This window comes from Python bivittatus, unplaced genomic scaffold, assembly GCF_059951505.1.
Source record: "Python bivittatus isolate LINGU-HERP-01145 unplaced genomic scaffold, Pbiv_v1 ctg000310_np1212, whole genome shotgun sequence".
Taxonomy (NCBI): Eukaryota; Metazoa; Chordata; class Lepidosauria; order Squamata; family Pythonidae; genus Python; species Python bivittatus.
In genome coordinates, this window is record NW_028277054.1 from 7,901,640 (window position 1) to 7,921,973 (window position 20,334).

At 46.5% G+C, this 20,334-nt stretch overlaps 1 protein-coding gene and 1 long non-coding RNA gene across 5 annotated transcripts in view; one reads left to right on the forward strand and one right to left on the reverse strand.

Moving 5' to 3' along the window:
* Window positions 1-18,622, forward strand: LOC112542761 (FXYD domain-containing ion transport regulator 7-like). Of its 4 annotated transcripts, none has more exons than XM_088140001.1 (6): window positions 1-891; window positions 1,075-1,176; window positions 14,209-14,241; window positions 14,435-14,509; window positions 14,976-15,009; window positions 15,135-16,284. In XM_088140001.1, exons 2-6 carry the CDS (start codon window positions 1,152-1,154, stop codon window positions 15,235-15,237), a joined length of 270 nt encoding a protein of 89 aa, XP_087996127.1. In that variant the 5' UTR covers window positions 1-891; window positions 1,075-1,151; the 3' UTR covers window positions 15,238-16,284. The 4 variants fall into 4 exon arrangements, with proteins under 4 accessions (XP_087996127.1, XP_087996128.1, XP_025032148.1 ...); XM_088140002.1 differs by having other exon boundaries at window positions 1-399; XM_088140003.1 differs by adding an exon at window positions 16,792-18,622 and having other exon boundaries at window positions 8-1,176; window positions 15,135-15,169.
* Window positions 6,956-20,334, reverse strand: part of LOC112542762 (uncharacterized) — an 18,225-nt gene continuing 4,846 nt past the window's right edge. Inside the window, exons 3-4 of the long non-coding RNA XR_003086364.2 lie at window positions 16,279-16,434; window positions 6,956-11,560 (exon numbers count right to left, since the gene is read on the reverse strand). This is a non-coding gene — a long non-coding RNA (uncharacterized LOC112542762). The remainder of the gene's footprint in view (window positions 11,561-16,278; window positions 16,435-20,334) is intronic.

Genomic DNA, 20,334 nt, shown 5'->3' on the forward strand with positions numbered 1-20,334 from the left:
TCTTAAAGTTGCCAAGGTTGAAAAACACTGGTACTGTATAGAATAATATAATATTGTTAGAGTTTTTCTGGCAATGGTCTTGCCTTACTTGGGTTTGAGAAAGTGGCTGTGTTCACCCAACATTCTTACTAGGTCGGATCAAGACTTAGCAGTTGCGTTCACACAGCCCATTAAACTCAGTTTAATCTTGGCTAGAGGTTTGGTACGGGGTGTGAATCCGACCTCTTTCTTTTATCACTCAGTGTACTGTGTGAAGCCAGAAAACCATTCCATGACCAGCTTCGGTGTGTTCTAGGACTGCAGCAGCCGAAGTTTTTACAATTCTTTGCGTGCCGTATGTGCTCACCAATGGCCCCGACATTGTCCGTGCTAAAGTTACAGCCATCACTGGAGTCTATGGTAAAGGTGCAAGAAAATGAAAAACGTAGCCCTGAGTGGTCCCACGTGCATTGAAGGTGTTGTGAGCAAAAGGGGGCCCCTGCGTCTTCTGGAAGAATAGTTGTAGCCCCAACCTATCAAGAGGGCGCCTGCTTGGCGAACCGAGGTCCAGAATAACCTCGGACTGCTCTAGCGTTCTTTCTCCAAAAGCCGGTGGCGCCCGCGGGTCACCGGCACAGCGCCCAGGAGGTAGCCGGGCCGCTTCTGTTCAGCAGCTAAACCGAGGTAGACTGCCCCTGCGCAGGGAAGCTTCCCCGAGCCCTTCGGGCGAAGGAGAAAGCCGAGAGCCTGTCACCGCGGGGTGGTCCCCATCCTGACTGACGGGAGCTTGCAGAGCTAGCGGCGTCTGATTCGGAAGTAGCAGGGTCCCCGGGAAGCAGGACCCCCGGCGCCTTCTTCGCGAAGGGGTTTGCTTTGCCTCGACGGGAGAAGGGGAGAGAGCAGAGGCCAAAGGTCTGAGATTGGTCCCCCCCCCCACCGACGATCCACCTCCCTCCGTTTCCACTGGTTATTCGCTTCCCACGTGGAGCAGAGAGAGACAGAGAGACTCGGGCGGGGACGGGGAGGGGGGGACTGGGAACGCCACCCCCACCCAGCCCCGCATCTTCGCTCCCGTCTTATTTCTCGCCCGCCCAGCCTGGCCGTGCCGCATTCGCTCGTTGCTCCGGATCAGACGTGCTCGGGAGTCGCCGCGCCGCCAGCGTCCCCCCACCATGATCACCGCAGCGCCGCGTCAGGGTGAGCCGCCCCCGCGCCGCAGGGAGGCAGGCAAGGAGGGGGAGACCGGGGTTCCCTGGAGGGGGGATCCCCGCGAAGCTCCGCCAGCCGGCCAGGCTAGCCATCCCTTGCAGGGGGCTGGTGAGCGAAGGCGAGGCGGGAGGAGGGGAGGGCAGCGGCGGGAGCCTGGGGGGGCTTCGGATCCCTCAGCACCCGCATTATGGACGTCTTCCTCGCCAGAGTCGGTGGGGGGGGGGGAGAAGTGGCATTTAGGCAACCTGCGGGGTTAGTCCGAAGGAAGGCTCAACGCTCTCAGGATGGTTGGAAATCGAGAGATGCTGCTCCCGCCGCTGCTTCGAAGCCACTCCGGAGCGGCGCCGGCGAATAGCGCGGTTTTCCATTTGGGTGTTTCTTTTCTTTTTTTTAAGGCCGCTGTTTGCACGCTAATTCAAACAGCAAAATTCTGCCATTTTTCCTCCTTCCAACCCCTTCATCTTTTTCTCACGTTTTCCCAGCCACTTTGCAGGTTTTTATAAAATCTCTGCAACTTTCTGGTTGTACCGCTTGAGTGGGTGGGAGCGATCCCTTGGGACTGAGTGGCAGTTTGAAGAACTGGCTTAGGAACAGTTTAGCTATCATGGTTTACCTGTTACCTGGGGGCTGAGGGTCTGTGTGGTGCACTGACCCATAACTGGGGTTCACCTGGAGTTGGCTTCTGTGTAGCTCTGGGCTGTGAACTGGGGGGTCCCTAAATAGGCAAACGGTAGATCCATGCAGGGACCTACATGCACACAAGCCATGTTCAGACAACATGCTTAACCAAGTCCATGAAGGACGGACGGCTGTCTTTGCTCACTGGGCTAAACTGGGTTAACTGTTTTGCAGCTTAGCCTCTGGCATGTCGAATGATGGTTTGATATTTTATGTAGACCCAGACAGTGGCTTAATTCAGGAACTGGGTTACGCATGCTGTGTGGATGCAGCCAAGTTGTGTGAAAGAGCAGGGCTTATGCAGTGAACACTGGCAGGTGTGGCTAGTATGTGTGCGTGTGTGTGTGCACATACATATAGCCACTTCTTTAAAAAAAAATCTGTGGATGCTGAGCGGTGTGTTTGCTCACGGGTAGCTGCAAGGGAGGCAGGTGTGCAGCGGGGGCTTTTGCCTCCCTTGGTCCCCCCCTGGGAATTGCTGCAGAGGCTGAGTTTGCTCGATGTGTCTGCAGGCACACGGCTTCACTGCAGAACTGAGCAGCCTGAAGTCATTTCTTCTGCAGTTACTGTTTGACTGACAGGCCCAGAAATGCTGCCAAGAGAGAAGGCCGGGGGCGGCGGGGGGGAGGGGGGGAAGGCTGGATGCCTTGGTGGTGCGTGGCTTGCAAAAAGCAGGGTGTCCCCACCTGTTTGTGCAAGAATGGGGATATGGAGCTCTGCCGTAGCCTGTGTGGCCTGCTCACAGTGCCAGAGGTTGTGGCTAAGGAGGCATGTTGCAGAGACCAGAGGCAGTTGCTAGCTGATGTTGGATGGAGCCATACTGCACCTATCGGGAATGTGCCTGTGGCAGCAGGCACAGGGAGCGGGTGCTCATCTGGGGTTCCCTGCAGGTCTCCTGGGAATCAGGCCCTGAGACAGCTCATCCCCGACTTCCTGTTCTGACCCGGGGATCTTCTGCACTGGCCAACAGGCTTGCCTATAGCTGCAGAGCTTCAGTGCGAGGACGAAAGGATAAAAGGAAGCCCTGGCTGAGGGAGCTGCCAGCTGCCCTGCTCTGGCATCCAGATCGATGAATCCTCTTTCACAAGCAAGAATGCAACCCACAAAGTGCGCTGGGAAACCAATTTGTTGCTCCCTGAGATGGGGCACCTGCCTTGATGAATGGTCGTCTATCGCTCTTCCTGCCCGGAGAGCTGGATGGGCAGAAAAACCAAAGCTGGCAAATAGCTGTGAACCGCAGGCGGGGTGGGGGGTGATGGGTGGGGCCCTGGCAGATGAAAACGGCGATTGGCTGTACCGCAGACCTTTCACCCAACCAAAGTCTACTGATTCCTGTTCAGATCTGGTGCGATTGTATAGGGGTGCCTGTAATCGGCTATTTGTATGCGTCTGTGAATGGTGTTCTTGCTGATTTGTGCTTTTCATTGAGTGGGTGTTTGTGAAAGAATGAAGTCTGTGCTTCCCTCTGTGTGTGTCAGTTGATAGGGTTTGCTGCATCTTTTGAGGTCGGTCCCGCAGCTCAGGTCCCCTTGGGGAATCCGAGTCATATGTGGCAAGCCATAAGTAAGACATTGCAGGAGAACATAAAGATAATTATTTCCTCGGCTTGCTTTTATCCTGAAGATACCACGTGCCTCCTGACGAGTCTTCATGGGGTGGCTAAACATTTGGTGTTCATAGATAAGGACCTCTGGCTTGTTAAGGCTTTATATGGTACTCAGGAACTGTTTGCTCAGAGCTAAAATTCTGCAGTGGGAAATATTTCAGTGATTGCATTCTCACATTAGGCTAAGCCAGTGTTTCTCAACCTTGGCAACTCTAAGAGGTGTGGACTTCAACTCCCAGAATTCCCCAGCCAGCCATGCTGGCTGGGGAATTCTGGGAATTGAAATCCACACCTCTTAGAGTTCCTAAGGTTGAGAAACACTGGGCTAAGGTATCATCTGGTTTGCTTCTTGTTGCATAAATCTAGCTCTTCTGCTTTGCAGACTATAGTTAATGGGGGAGATGGGCGGCATATAAATTTAATAAATACATAAATAGTGTTCTGTGTGAACCTGGACGGTTGTGATTTGTTCAAGAAACCATGGGATACAGAATTAGGGGCTTAGTGTGTAATCCAAGCCAACATCTTTAATGAACTTCCATTCTCCATTTCCCCTCAATTTTAGCCAAATCGTGTTTCCCCATCCGCCATCTTTAAAAATAAGTTATGGTTGTATTCATACAACATGTTTAACTAGGTCCGTTACAAACCTAACAGCTGCATTCACACAGCAAGTAAGCTGGATTAGAGTTGACCTTTATTTGTTTCATGGTAGCTGAGGGTATTGTGTGTACATAAACCATTTGGTTAAGCTTGTAGTGCAATGTATTGCCTGAACCGAGACAATGGGCTCGTTCAGTAACTAGGTGAATTGTGTTGTGTGAATGTGGTCTATCAGACGAGTGAATAGGATCAATTTTTCTCTGTCCCCACAATTCATATTTCATGCATGGTCTGTGAGTATAGCTGTGCACCTTGATTTTTTTCTGAGTGAGGCACAGCTCGGGGGGAAATTGGGATTGTGCAAACACAATCTGTCTTCACACTCACAAATTCACTAACTACATGTGGGTGGGGGCATTGGGTCTGTTAGGCTTATGAAAGGTTGTGTGCATTTGACCTGTGTGACTGCACACTGGAAGGGCTTTGGGGTCCATTCCTTCTACTTCAGGGGCCACCGTGGGCCCCAGTTGCATCAGAATGCTTAGTGGCCAAAGTAGGCAGGACATTATTCACAGAGGAGGTAAGTTGCCAGGGAACATACCTACCCATGACAAAAGGGTGGCTGGGTTCACACGTTGCCCTTAACTTGCTTCCAGAATTAACCCACTTGCTGGGTTTGTACAATCCATTCATCCATAAACTAACCAAGTTGATTGGGGTCACACAGCAAGCCCAGCCATAGAAAGGCTTACCCAGGTTAAAACTAACCAAGCTTGGTATGTTGTAAGACTGTAGCCCCTAGTTTTTTAACTGGCCTGGCTGCACGTTACACAAACCTAGTTTATGTGTTCCCGTGTATAATGCCTGTTGGCATGCCCAGGATATGTGATCCATTTTTAAAAACTAAGATAGAAAGACAAAGAACCTGTGCATGTTGCGAACACCTTCTTGATCAGCCTGTGGTCTCTTTGTGTCTAAGGCAAGGGATGTCCCCGTGCTCTGAAACTGGGGTGCATTGGTGGCTCCTTCCTGCTGCATGTGCGTAAGCAGCCATCTATCTCATCAACAGTAATGTGCATTCCTGTTTGCAAATGCAGGATGTCAAGCAAGATACTCTAATCTATGTTGATTTTGGCCATAGAGAAATGCTTCTTCCTGGCATCGTGGCCATTTCATACATTATGTAAAGAGAAACCTTACTTGGAGTCTAACTATAGGATGGATGGCTTGCAGAACCTGGTTTCTGAAGTATTCCGTTATAGAGGCCCGCACGTTCTGCTGAATCATCACCTAAGCAAAGTGTTCATGCGAAAGGCTGAGCTGTGAAGAAGTCTAACCAAAGTTCGTGCTAACCAAGCTTTATATATTGTGGGAATGCTTCTGCAGTCCAGGAACAGTTGTGCATCACGTCAAATAGTATGGCTCCTCTACCAAGACTGATAAGTACATATTTTAGTTTAGTTTTTAAAAAAAAAATTACAGTTTTTATAGCCTGCCCAACTCAAAAGGTTTCGGTGAAAATGATAAATGCCACAATAAAATACATCAAAATGAGAAAAACAGTAGTTGAAGTAAATCACAGTTGTCAATCAAGATGGATGCCAATAAAATTTAGCTAGGGTGTTACTAAGCTTATGGCTGGTCCAGTCATAGATAACTTAACAAGAGATGCATAAAAATAAATGATCTAAAATGCAGACTCGGATTCTCTTTTCTTTGGCTCTGGCCGAATAATAGGTGGGATTCACCACAGAGATGGAGAAAGTTTAAACTGCTTGATTTTTAGAGCTTGCTGTCCTGTGCATGGTTTAAAAGAGAATGGGAGCATAGCAGGAGATTGGTGTCACTAGAAGATCTCTTTTTCTGTGGAGTCCTTGGGGTTCTCTGAGCTTGGTTGTTTTCTTGCAAACGTTTCGTTACCTGGCTAGGTAGCATCTTCAGTGCTGGAATGGAGTGGGGTTTAATCCCATTCCAGTGTAGCGCTGAAGTTGTTACCTAGCCAGGTAATGAAACGTTTGCAAGAAAACAACCAAGCTCAGAAAACCCCAAGGACTCCAGCAGTTCAACCCTGAGCTACAGATATTCTCTTCTATTGGTAACTCTTTTTCTCTTTGTAAGGCATATAATGGGCCACATTTCAGGGGGGAAAAAAAAGCAGGAATATTCAATCTCCCCCTCCCGCCAGTGGTGGCCCCAATTTGAACTGAAATTCCAAAGGCTTATTTTAGAATAAAAACAAACCAGGAAAGAGGTTCAGCTGTATTCCTCCGACCTTACACTGCAACAGATGGAGGAAGTAGCTAATTTCTGCTTCTTGATTGACAAGTTCTCCCAAGTTTCAGCTCAGCTCTTCCTTCTAGGATACAAATGTTGTGATGTTCATTCTATAATGTTCTAGGCCTGTGGTGGCCCTCAGACAGTTTGACAAATGTATGTGCATGCTCTGCATGTCTGAATGCCCTGATGTAGAGCAGGGGTCCGGAGGGCACGGGCAAAAAAGTCAAAATGGCAGCCACGGTGGTGTGATCAAAACTCTGCCTGCTTTTTAATGTGTGTTGTGATGCATTTAAAAAAGCAGAGCTTTGATTGCACCATCGTGGCTGGCACTTTATGACCATACCCTGTGGATGTCCCTGGATGTGAGGGTGGGTTGTCACCACGTTTCCCACACACCCATGGAACATGGTTTCTCACGGCACACGGTGTTTGGCTTTTGTGAATAGGGAGGTACCTTCTCTTTACTCCATTCATGAGTTGCGATACCTGGTGCTGATGTACTCACATTGCCAGGGGTGCCCTCAGGTCCAAAAAGTCAAGTGTGATAGAAATTCCTCCTGGTTTTTATGCCCAGACACCCCTACATCTTCCCTTTCTCAAACTGATGCCTCTACACGCAATGGACCAATTTCTGTAATTCCTCATTAGCTAAAATAAACGCTAAATATACATAGGGTAAAGTTCAACACCCCCCTTCCCTCCCTGTTTTTGGAAAGAAAGTCTCTCCGTTTGCTTAGCCAGCTTGCCAAGGTGTTGAGTTTGCCTGGGTGCGTGTTTGCCAGGACTGGAAGTTAATCCCGTGTGAATTCAAAAGCCGACACGTACCAAAACGTCAGTGTTCACTTTTCCCTAAACCAGGAAACAATGTGGAACCGTTAGGGCTTTTAGGTCGTAATTCTATACCTTCTCATCAAGGAGCAAATCCTTTTGAACTCAGAGTGATTTTTGGCAAGAAGGGGCTCCACGTTGTTTTCCCAGCAATTATGTCAACATTTCTGCTGAGCTCAAAATAGAAATGGGGGAATGGGGGAATGTTCTTCGATGAATGGTTGGTCATGGTGGCTTTTGCTTCAAAGATTGGTGCCAGAATATTAAGAATATAGGACATCTGGGCAAAGGGATGATCTGTTTTGTATCTGGGTCTTCCCTGATCATCCTGCTGCTGCTTTCTTTGCAGCAGAGAAACCAGGGTCTTGCTGTTGTGTCGTCTTGCAAGCTTTCACATTCATGAGCACTGCCTGTGGTTTATGCAACAGGGAAACTATTTATTTGTTTATTTATTGATGCAATTTAGATGGCCGCCCAACTCACTCATGGTGATGCTGGGTGGCTTTCAGGATTAAAAATCCCAAATAAAAACCTGCTACATGAACCCCACCCCACCCCCCGGCGACAACAACACATTTACACTAGCCATTTAATGGGCTCCAGATTGACCTGGGATCTCCAGGCCCGCTGGCAAAACCATGTCTTCAGCGTCTTGCAGAAGAGCATCAAGGTGGGGGCCAGTCTTATCTCTGCAGGGATGATGTTCCACAGGGAGGGAGCCACCACAGAGAAGGTCCTTCTTCTCGATCCCACTAGATCAGTGTTTCTCAAACTTGGCAACTTTAAGATGTGTTCCCCATGCTGGCTGGGGAATTCTGGGAGTTGAAGTCCACACATCTTAAAGTTGCCAAGTTTGAGAAACACTGCACTAGATGGACCTCCTTAATAGAGGGGACCTGTAACATACCCTGCCTCCCCGATCCGGTGGGTCGGGCAGAAGAAACTGGGAAAAGGCGGTCCTTCATGGTGAGTCTCGGGCAGTTGCTGATACTATCTTGACAAACAGAGGCTTCTGTTGATTAAGGATTCAAGTTTTTGTCTGACCAAACTCTTCGTCTTCTGGTTCAAGACCTCTGTGTGATTTGGAAGCTTGTAATCAAGTGAAAGAAGGACGGTTTCACCAAAAGATCAACTTTTCTTCCATAGCTGTTTTTTGGTACCTATCCAGTTAGAGTTGTATATTTGGTTATGCCATAACAAATGGTCCTGTTTCTCTGCCAAAATTATTTTTATGGTCATGGACCAGCCACATTAGTTTTCTAATCATTTTTCCAGCCTGCCCAAAAGTTTCATGTAATGCTGCTGTGTGGAATAATATGAATTGCTCATCGATTTACTTGATAATCTTTGTTATTTCTGAAATCATCTCATACACCTAAATATCACAGAAACATGGGTGAAATAAAATTTCACATACCTATGACAGTCACTGATTCAAATTTGTTTGTTGTGAAGTTCATCTGATCCATTTTTTGTTTTTGACGTGGGCATCGTAGAACAAATGAAGCTCAACTTTTAGTAGTCAACGTTAAGGCAATAACACTAAACATTCTTACCAAATCAGTATATTATTTGTACCTTAAAAAACCTTAAATCCACACTTCTTGAAAAATCATCAGATTAGGAATTTTGTAGCAAATTCAGATAATTTCAACATAACATCCCTCCAACACACTCACTTCTTACAATCCTAATCAGAACCCAACTCATTCTGAGGCCCATCCTGTTTGTGACCGATGAATCAGAGGGGCTGTATTTGAATGTGAACTAATGGGCTTTTAATAAAGAAGAAGCAAGACAAAGGAGTCCAAGTATTCTTAGCTGAAGCCAAACTATTTCAGGTGGTATACATTTATAGGATATGTGAGAGCCACACCTCTCTTAGACCTATAAGCCAAAGTAGTGTGTTACCACCTGTGAGTTGTTTTGTCCCCTAAGAGGAACTGTTGAAGTTGTTTTCAGATTAAAAAGGCACATTTTCTGGCTGCAAGTATCCACGGCTGCCTTGTATTTCCTCAGTGTTTGACCAGTCAGCATGTCAGCCACCAAAAAAACTTTTTATTTTAAGTTCAAGGATTTCTGAAGGGCTGGCCTGGAGCCACCCCTCCCAAATCCAGACTCAGATCCCATCTTCTGAACCAGGTTTGCACTTAGCAAAAGTGTGAGGCATTTTGCAGCATTGCAGAATGCCAGTTCTTTTTAGAGGTGGAGAGGATCGAACTGTGGTGACGTGATGTGGCATCATGGAGGAATGGGGTGGATAATGTCAGCGGGCTTCCCCGGCCAGACTTTTAACAATTTTTTTTGGGGGGGATGCAATACTCAGCTCTGGGAATTGCCACTCCCTTCTCCTCTTTCTCCCTCTCTCTCTGCTGCTGCACCAGTCTGTCTGCAGAGTGTTTCTCTGGCCCACTTCCAGGTCCTTCTTGTTTGGAAAGCTCAACTGCTGATTTGGTTAGGGGAGAACTTGCCCCACACCAGACTCACATCTGACAGACCCTGGAGGATGGGGACCAAAAAGAGAAGGGTCTCTAGATTCCAGAAGACGTCTCAGGACAACGGTTGAGATTTTGTGGTGGTGGGAGCACTGACCAAGGACTGGTGGAATAAAACCGAGGGGGAATTAGCCAGGCTTTGGTGCATAGTGGCAGCAGAAGGAGCGTAACACTAAGTTGGGGTGAAGTTTCCTATAAACAATTTGTCTTGGAGCCAGTTCTGGGCAGGACCTGAGCATCCTGCCTCCTCCTGACCTGCCTGGCAGTGGATTAAGACGCTGCGCCTGGTTATGCAGTATCCCGTCTCCATGGCAACCCCGCATCCTCTGCATTGGAGTTTGCATTATTCATCCGCAGTCCCAGCTGCCGCAGCTGGCCTCAATCTTGCCTTAAACACTTGGAGGCTTCACCTTACTTATAGGCTGCAGTTAGATTTGGAGAGGGGACGATGTGTCTCTGTTTTTTGAACGAAGCAGAGGCAATAGGGCTTGGGTGGTTCTGAGAGGTTCTGGAAGGGGGTTGAGGGCAAGCCAACTTTCTAGTTTTCTCTGCAAGAACAGTGAACCAGCATAGGTAATGCTTCCAAAGCATGTGATGGAGGGTGCAAGTTGGTGTGTAAGGGATGGGGCAGCTCAGAGTGTTGCTATAAACACGACTCACGGGGCAGGGGGTTGAAGTAGGGGATCTCCAAGATCCCTTCCAACCTTTACATTCTTGGATTGTCTGATTCTGTGAAAGGAGTATGGAGGGGGCGGTAAGGTTCCCAGATCAATCTGCCCCAAATAAAGGATGCTGTGTGGCCAAATTGTTGCCACCCAGCATCCTTTATTTGGGGCAGATTGATCTGGGAATCATGGCTAAGGTAAGATTTCCCTACTTTTGGTGTCAGGTGGGAAAAAGGCTGCCTCTGCAGTGAGATCCAAGAATCGGTCCCAAGAGGGGGAATTTTAGTAGCCTGGGCTGAAATTAGGATGACGCCTAAAATGTTATGAGTGGGGCAAGGACGACACTGGTGGTGAAGAAGACAGAAGAGAAAGCCCATGAAGGCAAGGCTAGACGTCTGGAGGGTGCTTTGGCCAAGGAACCCTTAATAAAAGTCAAGAATGTTCACTTCTTTTCTATGCCCTTATATAGGAATGGAAGAAACAGCATTGTCAAAATAAGTCAAAAGCTATAGGAGTTCTGGGGAAAGGGGCGGTCAATGAGGCTTCCTTGGCCAGAAAAATTGGAGTCAGTTACAAGGAACGGGATGGAAATGGAGAGCAGGAGAATTAGAGAAATGCTGTTGACGTTTCTTCCCGATGGTGGGCCAGATGAAATCCCAGTGGAAGAACATTCAGTTAAGGAAAAAAAAATCTTGGCTTTCCCGTTGGGGGCAGGCAGGCAGGCACGTAGAGAACAAGTTATCCAACCAAATAGGTTTGGGGGTGGGCTGAAAGATACCATGGCAATGTCTGTACAACCCACTGAGTCAGATCCATGAAAGACCTAGGAGCTGCACTGACACACCAAGCTTCATTTGAGTATGGAGGAGGAGGAGGAGGAGGAGGAGGAGGAGGAGCTAACATAGGATTCAGTTTATTGTGTAAACTCAGAAGATGAGTTGATTCAGAAGCAGGTTCGCTGCGTGATGAGAATGCAAGCCGCTATGTGATATCCCCAAACAGAAGATGACATTTAGATTGGAAGTATTTGTACAAATATCTGGTTTGCCTTCCTCACCTTGGTTTACTGGATGTGATTGTGGAAGGCTGGTTGGGGTAAAAAGAGGACCAAAAGGGGACTTCTCAGTTGTGACACAGTAGTGGTTTAAAGGTTGGGTTGGACTCTCTGGGTGACTTTGAGCCGGTCATTCTCTTCCACCTCAGCGCATCTCGCAGGGTTGCTGTGAGGATAAAATTAGAGGAGATCCCCTGTAATTCATTTATTTGGGGTATAACATGTCATGGCGACCCAGTTGTGGCTAGTTAACCTGGATTTAGGGTTTAGCGTGTTACATGAATCCAGTCAGTGCAATGTGAATCCAGCCAAGTGTAGATCATTTAGTAAGCCATGATGTATACGAACTATGGCTTAGTACAACATGCAGCAGCCTGCAGCTAGTTAGGGTGTCAAAAAGCTGAAATGGGTGTTGTGTTGTGATGTCCTGGCACACGCTCCTCCCTTTTGAGCTTGCAGTGTCACACACAAGTGCATAAGGAGTGGAATCTGCAGCATGAAGTTGCATTGAGCATTTTGTCATCTCCCCCCCCCCCCCCCGATACCAATGTCCCAGTCTCTGTTTTCCTTCCATCATTGCTTCTGGGCACAAATGTCAGGAAATCAGTTTCTCTAAACGTTCTTGGGCACGGTCTGTTCTACCTTTTCTCTCATGGCGGTGCAGTTGAAGCCTTTGGGTCTCTGTACCCTGAAAAATGTTTCTTTCTCCTCTTTGGCAATTTTTCCTTTTCTCCAGCGGCTTACAACACCCAGGCTTAATTCAGTACAGGTTAAGTGTCCTGTGTGAACACTGCCCCTATGGCTCAAGGTCACCATTTGAACCCCCTGATCAGGGCCAGCTGGGGTATCTGCAAAGGGAGGGGGTCCATAGCAGGAAAGAAAATAGTGACATGTCAGAGGATATTCATAAAATATTTGTTAGATGTGAGCCAGATATATTTGCACCAACGAGTTCCTTAATACACACAGGGTGGGTATACCCAGCATGCCAGACTAAGCTAAAATTGTGGTGCATTGTGTTGTGGGAATTCAGCTATTGTCTTAGCATGCTCTGTGACCCAGGCCATCACATTAAGCCATTATATGGTTTATGGGTCCAAACATTCCATGTTATGGGAACAGCAGTACTGTGTTTTGTTAACCTAAGTTTAGAGTTTAATGTGTTGTGTGAATCTACCCTAGTGAAATAAGAGAACTTGGTTTTGTTTAATTGTAGGGTAGTTCATCTTTTGATGAATAGTGATCACTTTGTTGTTGTTGTTCAGTCGTTAAGTCGTCTCCGACTCTTCGTGACCCCATGAACCATATTGTGCCAGGCCTTCCTGTCCTTCACTGCCTCCCTGAGTTGGCTCAGTTTCATGCTCATTGCTTCAGTGATGCTATCTAACCATCTCATCCTCTGCCGTCCTCTTCTCCTTTTGCCTTCCATCTTTCCCAGCATCAGGGTCTTTTCCAAAGAGTCGTCTCTTCGCATTAGGTGACCAGAGTATCTGAGCTTGAGCTTCAGTATCAATCCTTCCAATGAGCAGTCAGGGTTGATTTCCTTTAGGATTGACTGGTTTGACCTTCTGGCAGTCCAAGGGACTCTTAAGAGTCTTCTCCAACACCACAGTTCAAAGGCATCAATTCTTCGGTGCTCACCCTTCCTTATGGTCCAGCTCTCACAGCCATACATTCATGGCTTCATTGAGTTATGCAAGCCCCTTCGCCACGACATGGCAGTGATCCATGAAGAGGGAATAGCGATCATAACTGGGCTTAAACAGGTCAGTTGAAAACCTTGGGCTGTATTTGCATAGCTTGCAAAGCCTGGCTAATTTTAACCTTGGGAAGATTGCTTTTACTAGCCCAGTGCTCTTAATTAGCTTATCATTCAATGTATAGCTTGAAATTAGCAGAGGGGCTAATTCAGTGAATAAGTCAGACTTGTTATATGAACACAGCCTTAATATTCTGGGGGAAGGGAGAGCTGCAGTGAGCAGTGCCACATCACACACATGAGGTTAAACCTATTTCAGGACTTAACAGTTCTGCCTTCTATGTTCCCACTTCAGTATAGTGAGAAAACTGCTGTTGGTTTTTGACAATGACAGTCAGAAGTTTAGCCCATGAGCAATACTGCACAGTAGTGTCAAACTTCCTAAATTATTCAACAATATTGTTGAGCCAACTCAGAGGCTTCACCATGGAATTTGTCTTTTAACTCCTTTGACCAAAGGGAACTCGCTTAAGGGGCTGAAGTTTTAACGAATTTATTTTATTGTCTTGTTTCTCGTTTTTAGAAAGGTATAAGGCTACCCAACTAATTCACCCAGTAGTTTTGGGAAATGGCTGCTTTTGGTGTGTCATGTTATGTTTACTTATTCTTTTTGGGTAGAGATGGGCCAGATTGTCCAATCAGGAGGGTAATGGAGCATTGCTGATGGATGACTGGATTGAATGATGAATGATGTTAAGTGTTGTAATAGTGCTGCCATAAGGGCAGAGCTGTAATTTGGGTCTGTTGAAAGGTTTGGTTTATATTCTTTGTTTACTTCTGTCAACCAAGAATATTGAAGAGATATGAGAAACTAATGAATCCAACCAGAATGGACTGACTCCAGTGCCACCTAGCTACCAACCTATAGTATGGCACTATCCATGCAAAGCAGGAGAACGAATACAGAAGAACAGTATAGCATTTGAGCCAAAGTTTGTAGTGAAGTATAAAGAATGACTTCACCCAATAATTTCCCAACAAAGCTATTGAAATAAAATATTCAGCAGCTTTGCTTGGTCACTGTATTCTGACTGTCTGCTCTCTTTACTCCCCAGAGACCAGCAAACCCATCGACCCCTTCACTTATGGTGAGTGATGCTATAGAAAGGTTGCAGGTGTTGGCCTACGTGGGTGGAAGGAGGTGTGGAGTTTCTTCCTTCAAGAAATGAAGAAATGTGGCATGGCTTGGGGTCATGGGTGGGGAATCCAGGCTGTCCTGATAGGAGTATGCTGGAATGGTCCTGAACGTCTGACTCTTGAACCTCCATATCTCCCTTCCAGACTATGATACATTGCGCTTGGTGGGGATGATCCTGGCCACCATCATGTTTGTGCTGGGAATCTTGATAGCACTGAGTGAGTCGCCTCTTCTTGATGCTTGCATCTTTTGTGCTTGCTTGGATCTGACTTTGGCTGGCCCCTACAAATCCCATCCTGAGTTCTTCTCTCCTTCCTCTGTCTATCTGTTCCTGGATTCCCTGGAGAGACACCCTATTTTGTGGATGTACGTATGGGCGCATTTAGGAGTCCGTTCTGCAGACTCATTGCCGAAACGCCAAAATGTTGCCCAGCGAAATGTAGAGACTCTTTCTTTTTTGCTTCTCATTAAAAAGATGTAAAGTCAAATCTTAGAGTGCTGACTTTTGTTTTTTGCACTCTCAGTCTTACGGTGCCCCCTGCTCTCTTCCTCCCTGAATTCTGTAGATATGAGTGCATGTGCCTATGTCCACACCCCCAATTTATTTTCCCCACCCCGCATCTCCAGATTGAATACCTGAGCCATGTTTCTTCCCGTCTCACTCTGCCCCTTTCTCTTTTGCAGGTAAAAAATTCAAATGCAAAAAATCAGACCCTGGGTAGGTACTTTCTGGCCTCTTCCTTCCTTCCTCCTTTCTCTCCCTCACCCCAGTTCTCCTGCCCCTGGATATTGTTCCCTTGGCCCTTCTTCACTGACTCCCTTTCTGTTTCTTCCCCTCTGCAGACTGTCAGACCCCAGGGCGACAGGCAAGAGTCCCAGTAAGTGTTGCAGCACTGGGGAGAGGAACACCCAGGCAAAGGGGGCCCTCACTGGCATGCTTGTATAATCCCTGTGTAATTTTAGCTGGGTTGGTGTTAACATTGCATGGTTCATCTGGATTCTAAATGGATGCAAAACTAACTGAAGGGGAAGCATTCACACCATGTGCAAGTTTAGCATCATACAGAAATGGTAAAGCTGTAACCTAGTTAAGTGTGTTGGGTGAACATACACTAGTAAGTAAGTAAATGCTTTATTGCTGTAACCATAGGTCATAAGAAGCTAACTTAGAATAAATACAATAGAACAGAATAAGAGTAAAATAAAGTAATAAAGAGTGTTAGGTACAAAGAGGTCAAAACACGATAAAGGCGGGACTACAATAAAGAATGGAAAGAAAAAATATTTCTGAGTTTAAATGGTGATAAAGCAAAAGTAGCAACCTGATTACTAACAGTTGGAAATCCCTCTGCAAGAAGATAATTCAGCTGTTTGAGCTCTGAGCCGTTGAATTCACCCACCATCAATAGTTTGGCCCTAATCTCCTTGTAAATGGGGCAGTGGAGGGCATAGTGAATAATGTCCTCCATTTGACTGGCACCACAGGAACAGAGATGATATTCAACAGGGAGCTCCCAAAATCCCCCTTCAAGTTATGCCAAAGGCATGGCCTGCACATGAAGAGATGTAAAAGTGCTGGAAATATTAACCAGTTACCGGGAGAGGCTTCTATGTCTTTTACAGTGATGAAATCAAGGTGAACCTTTGGATGTCTGTACTACAGTAGCATCTCTATTGGCATTGCTTTCAAAAAACCTACCTCTGGCTGGTTTCTCTGTTCCAGGAGCTGAGTTCTCCCGAAGGGAAGGGAGGAACGCAAAACAAGCATTCACTCTTTACTTGGGTGTTTTTTTTTTTACTCCTTAATCATTTCTACTTAAAAGTAACCCAGGTGTTCTACCGTAACCACCCTTTTTATTCAACAGGGGCTGGGTTGGGCCCTCGTGTTGATGTGAGGTGATCTGCCCATCATACACTGAACTTTCCTCTTGCAGAGAAAGTCAGCCACTGGCTGGAGCGCCCACACCTGAAGTAACCTCCCACCCACCTGGGGTTACCATGGAGCTTCCTGACGTTGCCAGGAGAGCTGAAGACTTGATGGGGTGCTGTGGCAACAGGCAGCCCTGTTCCTGGAGGAGCTGAGAAGCCCGCAGGGAGAGTTGTTCGCAAAGGCTCCTGGGGGGTGGGACATCTCTGTTCCAGCCTAAAAGATGTGAGGTTTGGGGGAATGGAAAAGATGGGATGGGGAACAGAAAAGGAGGAGGAGAAGCATTTTTACAAGGTACCCCAAGTCTAAACCACCTGTGTGAGATGGGTGGCTATTTACATTCAATAAATAAAATAGAGCAAAAAAGAACTTGATTGGGAGAATTAAAAAAAAAAATCCCCCTCCTTTTTTCAGTGGCTTTTTTCAGTTGAAGTTTAACCAAGTTTTATTCTTCTGAACTTCATCCCCCCCTTTCTCTGTTCTGGGGGTGTTCCTCCCCAAGCGTTCACACATTTACTCTGTCTTCACCCTCACATCCTCCACTTTCTCCCTCCCCCTCTTTTTCTTTCCCAGCTCCAGCTGGCACCGTGTAGGCACCGTCCTGAAGACGTCCTGCTCCCGAGTGGCTGGCGACGAACCGCGCCCGGGACCTTTCTCCGGAGACCTTGGCACTGACTGCCCGGGAGGGGCTCTCCTGTCTAACCTTGAGGAGGGAGGGGCACTTTTGTAACCAGTTAGCTCTTGCGCTTCCATTGCATGATGGGAGCAGGCCACCCGGGTGGGGTTGGGGCACGGGACAGGCCACGGGGTGGTGCGGCCCATCTGCCAGTCAGTTTCAGCTGACCCCCCCTGCTGGGGGCTGGTTCTTATAATCACCCCCCCTCCCCTACACAAGGTCCCATTAAAATGCAATAATGCTGCCTGCTGCTGCTCTCTGGGAAAAGAAATCACCCAAACGCTTCCTCGCTGCTGGGCATAATATAACCCTCCATTGCTATTGCTGCTGCTTTGCTGTTTGAGCCTCTTGCTATGAACTCCATTAGCCACAAAGTGAGGTGGCGTAGTCCAAAGAGCCCCCCCTGCCCTCGTGGGAAACTACCCCTTTCTTGGAGGGGGGCCGTCGTAACCCGTGGAGCTATGATGGGTCGGGCTCCCAGAACTGGGATACAATATTACGGCTGTCCACTAGAGGGCGACAAAGCGAAGAGTTTTCGATATCTTGTCGCTGCCATCTAGTGATCCTGTAGGGATTTGCAGGCCAGATCTGGTAGTCCGAACAATGCGGGAAGAATTCTTGGAAGGGAAGGGTTGCTTTCTTGTCATATGGTCCTCTTCTGCCAAGGGATGCTGACCCCTGCTTCTCCATGTCACATCCACACATGGAGAAAAATTTGACCAATAAAAATTACAGGTTTTTTTTTAACGAATTTCTTGATTTGGTGATTTCTTTATTTTTACTCTGAGGAGCTCCCTGTTCCTTGAATCCCATCTCCGGCCTCTCTGGCAGGGTGAAGAAACTATGGCCCTCTAGCATCTCTCACCTTAGTTGTGCTGACGGGGTCTGCTTAAGATTGTAATTCTGCTTAATTTGGATATTTTTGCTCCATTTGCAAACCAGACGTTTAGCTCATATTATCTCTTGTATGGAGAAAATGGAACCCTTAAAATCCAAAGAACTTTTTCAGATATTAGAAAATGACCTCTTTCTGGTAGATTCCTCCTTGTATGAATAAACACAGCCAAAATTGCAGCTGTAGAATTATATTGCTCACCAAAGCTTCTGCTACCTGTTTTGGCAAATGCCCCACAGCCCCCCTCCCCCAAAACATAACTATGAATATCGATTGACTTAGAATATTTTTTTTAACATTTAGCTACAAGAAGGTAGAACAAAGGTCACTTCAATAAAATCAGAATACTTCAAAACTTTGTAAAAAGGTGACGTGATGCTTCCAACTGCACATCACATTATAAAGTAAAATCTAATGTGCTGTGAAGAACAACTCTGTCCATTCTCCAGTCCAGCTTGTCTACCCACCCACCCACCCCCGAATTTGCCCTGGTTCTTCTTGGTGCCCCAATTGCACTGTTGGAAAAAAAGAGCAAGGAGTGTGTATATAACAGGCCATTGTGTGTGTAATTTTCAGTGATGGATAAAAAAAATCAAAGTCCCTAATAATGTGTGTCATATTTCTTGCTTGGTCTCCAGAAAGATACGCTGCGATGCAATAATAGTGTTTTGACCTATGGTGGGCCACACACTTAACAGTGCCTTCAGTGGGGGGTGGGCAATGATGTAAAGGGGTTGGTGCCATGCCATCTTGCAAGGACAGGGTCAAGATTTGGGGTGCGGAATTTGGCTTTGTTTTGTTTTAAAGGATATGAGAGGACTTTTAGGGTGCACCTGATATCTTTTGTAGGTTTCTGCTTTAACATGTTAGGAAACTACCCCCAAACCAAATCGCAACTTTATTATGGTGATTGACCAGAACTCCAGTATAATAAATAAAACCTCATTAAATACTGTAGTCAAAAACTTCTGTACTTAAGTGAAGCTACGTCTGCAGGTAGTCTTTCTGTCCTACGAAGATGACCTTCTCGGGGACTATGTAAGTCCCAATGTTTTGCCACAGAATAGGCAACTTCAGGATTTTGGTCATAAAATTCTTCAGTACAACCAGGGAGATTAAAAAAAAAAAAAAGTCAGTGGGAGCAGCCATCCTTTAAAATCAAAATCAAAAGCTGAAGCTAGGGAAACATCATGGCTTCCATCATATTGAGCCACATGTGAATTTTTTGGAATCTGCCTTCCGGGAGACTGAAGTGAGCTGTGGAAGACCATTGATTTTCAGCAACGTACAAGGCAAAGAAGGGTCAGGACCCACCACCGGCCATTTCCTACAGGCAGTCCAGGCTGCAGGTAGCCAGGGTTATAGGCTAGTAGTAATATCTGTCTGTTGCAGTGTTCTCAACCTTGGCGGCTTGAAGACGTGTGGACTTCAATTCCCAGAATTCCCCAGCCAGCATGGCTGGCTGGGGAATTCTGGGAATTGAAGTCCACACATCTTCAAGTTGCCAAGATTGAGAAACACTGGTCTATCTATTCCTCCCTCCCTCCTTCCCTTCCAGAAAGTATCAAGAGCAAACTACAACATATACTGTTGTGTACTGCTATCAAGGAAAAGACACAATTCTATTCGAGTTATTAGGAGTTGTGTTCTATTCAAGAGAGTCTTGTTTCTGTTTTTGCATCATCTTTTGAACTAGGAAACCTACTTGCATTAGGATAAACATTCTTAGGGTACTACCACTAAACTGCTGTCCCACTCAGACTAGGCCCTCTTCCCTGGTCCCTGCCATCTTGATGAAGATGAGCAAGTTCTACTTTCAGACAAGGACAGATGATCTAGCCAAGCCCCTGCAGTGGGGGCTGATGGAGGGAGCAGAAATCCACATCTGAAGCATTATTTTATTTTATTTTATTTTTTGGTCTTCAATTCAGTGCCACTCAGCGCATCGATTAATTCTGAACAGGTTGTCCTTGCACTGGCTGGAGATGCTCCTGAAATATATTGTAGAAGAGGAGATAGGATTCAGTAGAAGAGTGATTTTCATTTGTCCTGGTTATTTTAAGGGCAATCCCGTTAGCGGTTATGGGTGACCTTAGAGCCTTTAATTTAATGGGCAAAAGTGAAGTCTTGATACTGATACACATTTAAAAATCCATTTCCTGATTTGCACATCAGTGAGATGCATTTCAATGAGCTACTTAAGGCAAATCTAAGGATTTGCATGCCCTTCCTTCCTTCCTTCCTTCCTTCCTTCCTTCCTTCCTTCCTTCCTTCCTTCCTTCCTTCCTTCCTTCCTTCCTTCCTTCCTTTTCATGCATCTTTTCTCCTTCAGTGGTATCCAATGGAACATTATCATACAAAATTATTTAGCTTGTTAGAGTTAGTATCTAAGCTTTCTTGTTCCCCCTTTTCTCCCATCCTTTTTCTTTTGGTATGATGTCTTTTAGATTTTAAGCGTCTTAATAGGGATTGTCTTCCTTCCCTAACTCATGGTGCAATATAAGCCTTCTGAAATAGGGTACTCAAAAGAAATTAAGCTTCCTCA